Source organism: Cnephaeus nilssonii (assembly GCF_951640355.1).
Source record: "Cnephaeus nilssonii genome assembly, chromosome: 17".
Lineage (NCBI taxonomy): Eukaryota > Metazoa > Chordata > Mammalia > Chiroptera > Vespertilionidae > Cnephaeus > Cnephaeus nilssonii.
The window spans coordinates 30,167,612-30,172,963 of NC_137088.1; the positions used below are offsets into that span (position 1 = coordinate 30,167,612).

Below are 5,352 nucleotides of genomic sequence, written 5' to 3' on the forward strand. Positions count from 1 at the left end.
CGCGCAGGTCTGCTCTGCAGGTTATTTCGTCCTCTTTACCCGAAAATGCTCATCTGACTGCAAGAAACGAGTTTCGCGTTCTTGCTGGGTGAGCAGAGGCGCCCAGGGACAAACGGACCCGGAGTGCGGGTGCCGCCTGAGACTGGGCTCTAGGGCCGTTGCAGAAGGGGAACCGGGAAAGCCCACCCCCGGCTAGGGCGCCTGCTGGCCTTCAGGCTGCCTTTCCGGAGCGGGCAGCTGTGGAGGGAAAGTTGGAGGTTTAAAAAACACCTAATAATAATAAGGTCAATAGGAATCGTGATGGAAATCCCATTCCCGCCCCCTCCAAGAAAGTGACGAGCAGATCGCGGTGCTCTGCGGGGCTCACCAGCCAGGGTCTGAAACCTCCGCACTGCGGGACTCCAGGCCGCCCGGCACCACCGGGGAGCGCCCCGCCGAGCTAACCCGGGGCGCAGCGCTTCGCCGGGCGCCTCGCGCGGGGGGCCGGGGTGGAGGCGGCGCCTCAGGGGCACCCCGTGAGAACGCAGCCCAAGGACGGCCGAGGATAAGGCGCGAAAAGTTTATTTCGCTTTCAAACCTGAGTTTGATAGGTTCTTTTTCTCTTGCAAGGATTCTGACAAGGGGGGGGGGGGGGGGGAGAGTGCTGTCCTTGCATTTCGTGGCAAGGCCGTCCCATTTATCAACCTGCGCTCTCGGCTCCTTCCCTTTGCAGCCCCTTCCCAGGGTCTTTGTAGTCGAAGCCTTAACTCTCCTTTGCAAACCGGGAAAAGAAAACAGATAGAGTTTAATTTGTTGAAAGCGCCAGAAACAATGTGGAACCCGAGTCCCCAGTCCCGCGCCGGCCGCTGCGTTCTCCTCCCCATCTCGGTCTCCCCCGCACACCTCTCCCCGCCCCCGCCGGTCGCGCTCACTCCAGCCTCGGCTGGCGCGGCGGCAGGTGCGCCCCTCGCCTTCCCGGCCGCTGATTGGAGCCCAGGTTGGGGAGTCGCCGCCCCGCGCTTATGTCAGAGTGCGCGCTGTCCCGGCCCACCTCGCCTTTGAACTTCGCCGCTTTTGGCTGGCGTTCACCAGCCTCCCCGCATTCTCAGCCAGGTGCTGCGCTAGGCGAAGCAGCTCCGGGAAAGCCACGGGAGGGAGGAGGGAGCCTCGGCCGTAGACCCAGGAGAGAAGGGAAGCAGAGAAGGCGAAGGTGGAAAGGGGGAGAAGGAGGAGCTTCCTGCCCCCTCCAACAAATTACCTGGCACCTAAATCCCAGGGACTCCGGTACTTGGACCCCGGCGAGTGTCGGCAGCATCCTGGCCCGCCACCCTCTCCTCCCCCGCCCTTTCTGGCCCCACTCGCCCCCCGGGGCCCGCCTGGGTGCGAGACTGGCATGATCAGCTGAACTTTGCGGGGCTAGCGCTTCTTTCTGGCTTCCCCTCAGCGGTGCGGAGGCGAGGGGAGCGCAGAGTCCCGGCCCAGGACGGACAGACAGGCAGACAGACAACCGCGCCCAGTTCGCCTGCAGAACCCCTGCACTCCCCGCCCCCACCCGCCTAGGCTCCGGGACCATGTCTAAACCTTCAGACCATATCAAGCGGCCCATGAACGCCTTCATGGTATGGTCCCGAGGCCAACGGCGCAAAATGGCCCAGGAGAACCCCAAGATGCACAACTCAGAGATCAGCAAACGCCTAGGCGCCGAATGGAAGCTGCTGTCCGAGGCAGAGAAGCGGCCGTACATCGACGAGGCCAAGAGGCTACGCGCCCAGCACATGAAGGAGCACCCCGACTACAAGTACCGGCCACGGCGCAAGCCCAAGAACCTGCTCAAGAAGGACAGGTATGTCTTCCCCCTGCCCTACCTGGGCGACACGGACCCGCTCAAGGCGGCCGGCCTGCCCGTGGGGGCCTCCGACGGCCTCCTGAGCGCGCCCGAGAAAGCCCGGGCCTTCTTGCCGCCCGCCTCGGCGCCCTACTCCCTGCTGGACCCTGCGCAGTTTAGCTCGAGCGCCATCCAGAAGATGGGTGAAGTGCCCCACACCTTGGCCACCGGCGCGCTGCCCTACGCGTCCACCCTGGGCTACCAGAACGGCGCCTTCGGCAGCCTCAGCTGCCCCAGCCAGCACACGCACACGCACCCGTCCCCCACCAACCCGGGCTACGTGGTGCCCTGTAACTGTACCGCCTGGTCTGCCTCCACCCTGCAGCCCCCTGTCGCCTACATCCTCTTCCCCGGCATGACTAAGACTGGCATAGACCCTTATTCGTCAGCCCACGCCACAGCCATGTAACCCCCAGCCCGGCCCACCAGACCTGGAGGGTGGCCTGGAATTGGGGTTTGCACCCTGCCATCTGCGCCTAGCCGGGGCCTGCAAACGCCTTGGGGCCAGCCCTGCCCCCAGACTCTGCCTCTCTCTTCCAGGGGGATGGTAGGGGCGTCCTACCCGACCCAAGACGCAGACAGGTGCCAGAAACTTGTGAACATTATGACCACCGCACAGTTGTCCCTACTCCAACTGTCCCAAATCAAATCTCCAAATGTACCCCCTTTGGACAAAAAAAGTAGGCAGTTTGCTTTATTTATGTCCCCTTCTCTCTCCTCTGATGGGCTTTGGACTCCAGAACTCTGATCCTGGTATTATATCTAGAATATGCATATTTTTTTTCTTTTGCACCCCGAAGAAAAGAGTTAGCTCTGTGTTTTGTCATCAGACACAACTAGGTGCCATTGGCTCTTCATGTGTGGGGAAAAGGCTTAAAAGTTTTCAACTGCAGAAGGGAAACATTTCTATTTAAAACTCATGCTATGATAGTGTTTGCTTCTTTAAAGGTAATACAAAAGGACCCACATGATTATTTACTTTGTATAAAGCAGTGCTCCTAGAGACCTAAGTTTACTTTTAGACAGAATGTCAGGTTATGAAGTCAGGAAGTAGAAAGTGAACAAAAATTGAAAGAATAAAAACATCCTAAATGGTCGTAAATGTTTTGACGATGTCTTGGAACTGTACCTAGAAGGATTTCATCTCCTTATTCTGTTCATTTGTTGAACAAAGATGTTTTGAATAAAGACAATCTGTCATTGCAAAAAAAAATAATAACCTTTGATGTGCATAAAATCTGAAGTCAGGAGGCCAGGTCCGGGCTGGGAGCTGGTCACTGGGAGGCTGAGAGTGCATAGAGCAACTCTAGCAGTGGCAGCTGGTGGCTGGCCTGCGTTGGCCCAGCGTGGTGGCCTTCAGGCCAGGTGCAAAGGGGACTAGAGTCTATGATTTGTCCGGATCGTACCCACTTTTTGCCTTTAGGGACAGGGTATAGCTCCCTAGGACATCACTCCTTCTCCGCGTCCTTCACAAAGTGGTCAGACCACTTCAAGGAGCAAATGAGCTAAGACAAAGGCTGGTCCAGACCTCTGAGATCTGGGTGCATTTTCCTTTTTTAAACCAAACTCCAAAGGAATGGAGAGAAATGCGAATCTACTGGGAACCAGTTGCGCATGGAGCACCTGCGTCCTGCAGTAGGTGTTTAAGTTAAATGATTAGGAAGACTGGTGGAAACCATTTATATATATATATATATACATATATATGTATATATATGTACGTATATATATGTATATATATACGTACATATATATATATGTATATATATATTTTTTAAAGGTGTTTGAAAATCATGCTGCTGGTTATTCTGGAGGTTTGGAACTCTGTACTGTTCCTAAGTTAAAAAATAAAAGTCTAAGAAACGCCACGGGAGACTTTTTACTAAGACCCCATGGGATGGGAGCAAAGGAAAAAGGGAGGCGATAGTGACATGCTCAAAATCATAAAAATCATAACTCATAGCCTCCGTGTTTAACAAACAAGGAAAAGAACCTCTTTCTTTTTCCACTGGGTGAATGTTAGCTTGAACATTGCTGTTTTTTGTGGGAGAAAGGACCTTCGGATGCCTTCCAGCACAACTCTTTGGAACTTATTCTCCAAACCAAAGGGTTCTACCCCCCCCCCACCACCACCACCACCACCACCCCAGCACCCATCTTCTCCTGGTCTCATCCCCAAAGCCCTGCTTGGGTTTTCTGTGGGTCCGGTGCTTTACGCACTGGCTTTGATACGGTGGGGATGGGGGTAGGGGGCATCCTAGTGGCTGGCTGCTTTCTGCTGCTGCGGAGGGGTTTGTGCGCTTGGCTCTGCCTCTTCCAAAGGAGCCAAAGGGCTGGAAGTGCACGGGAAACGTTGTCAGCAGACACCAAAGCCAAACCCACGGATTAGCATATTGTCCTCAAAACAATTAGAAGTGTTTGAGGTGTTATTTGGAGCCTATTCATCCGAGCCCCTTTGTCAAAAGGGGATTTCATTATTAAAAAAAAAAAAAAAGTTAGCGGTTGTCCATCTGGCTGAGCTGAATAGTAAAGTGATCCGTGTTGTATATGCTTTTCTCATTAAGAGCTCTTTTGAGACCGATGTTAGAATTAAATGGTATAACACAATTAACATACACGGGCGCTGAATAGGAGGGGACGCCTATAAATAATAGATAGATAAATAAATGAGCGATCAGGCGAAGGTAAACAAAGGCGGGCCGGGGGACCTGTGGGGGCGGGGGGGGGGGGGGGCGGCGGCCGGGCGGGCTGCGCCACGCTTACTTAGCATCACAAAACCCTCTTACAAATCGAGACAATTAGGAAGTGACTTGCCTCTGGTGGCCGTCCGGTCTGGGGGCTCCGGGAGCTGAGGGAAGGCCCCTCCTCCCGCCCTCTAGGAAGCCCAGGAGGCCCAGGGCGGGGGCGCCGCGGTTTTGCTGTCTGATCTAACCCCAACTGACAGTGCTGTCAGCCACTCTGAGCTCCCTCATAGCTCAGTGTCCCTTAACATCTCCCAAGATGAAGCGTACTGGGGTCTGGGTGTCTCCCGCAGAGCCCGGCGCTCCAGCGCCCCGGATGCACAGTGCCCCAGCCCGGGAGGAACCCCGAGCGCTCGGGCCCACCGGGGCACCCCACCAACTCCGAGGCAGGCTTAGGCTGGGAAGGGCACCAGGTGGGTCCTCTGGGAAAGGCTTTGGGCAGCGGTGGAAGCTGGAAAACTGAAACCAGGGTCCTAGCTTGTGCCTGGCCCGGTCGGAAGGACGTTTGTGTGCCCACGAATGGGCAACTGAGTTCTTTCCAGCCGGCACAGAGCAGGGGACCCAGCGGAGGTCTGGCTTGGGGCGTGTCTGTCTGGCACACCTCGTCTCCTTCCTTCCCAGGCGGGCTTTGTCCGGCTGTCTGTCTTCCTCAGGCCTGGCCCCGGCCTCGCCCCCAACGGGCCTATCTCAGCCCAACCGCCCGCGCCCGGGGGACAGGGGGCCGCAGAGCCTCTGCCGAGGTGCGCG

The 5,352-nt window shown here is 56.3% G+C and overlaps 1 protein-coding gene across 1 annotated transcript; it reads left to right on the forward strand.

Moving 5' to 3' along the window:
- Nucleotides 1-1,550: 1,550 nt before the first annotated feature.
- On the forward strand, nt 1,551-2,273 carry SOX14 (SRY-box transcription factor 14; the record flags this gene model as incomplete). The annotated part of the gene is made up of 1 exon (XM_079795703.1): nt 1,551-2,273. One exon carries the CDS (start codon nt 1,551-1,553, stop codon nt 2,271-2,273), a length of 723 nt encoding a protein of 240 aa, XP_079651829.1.
- Between the last annotated feature and the right edge of the window lie 3,079 nt (nt 2,274-5,352).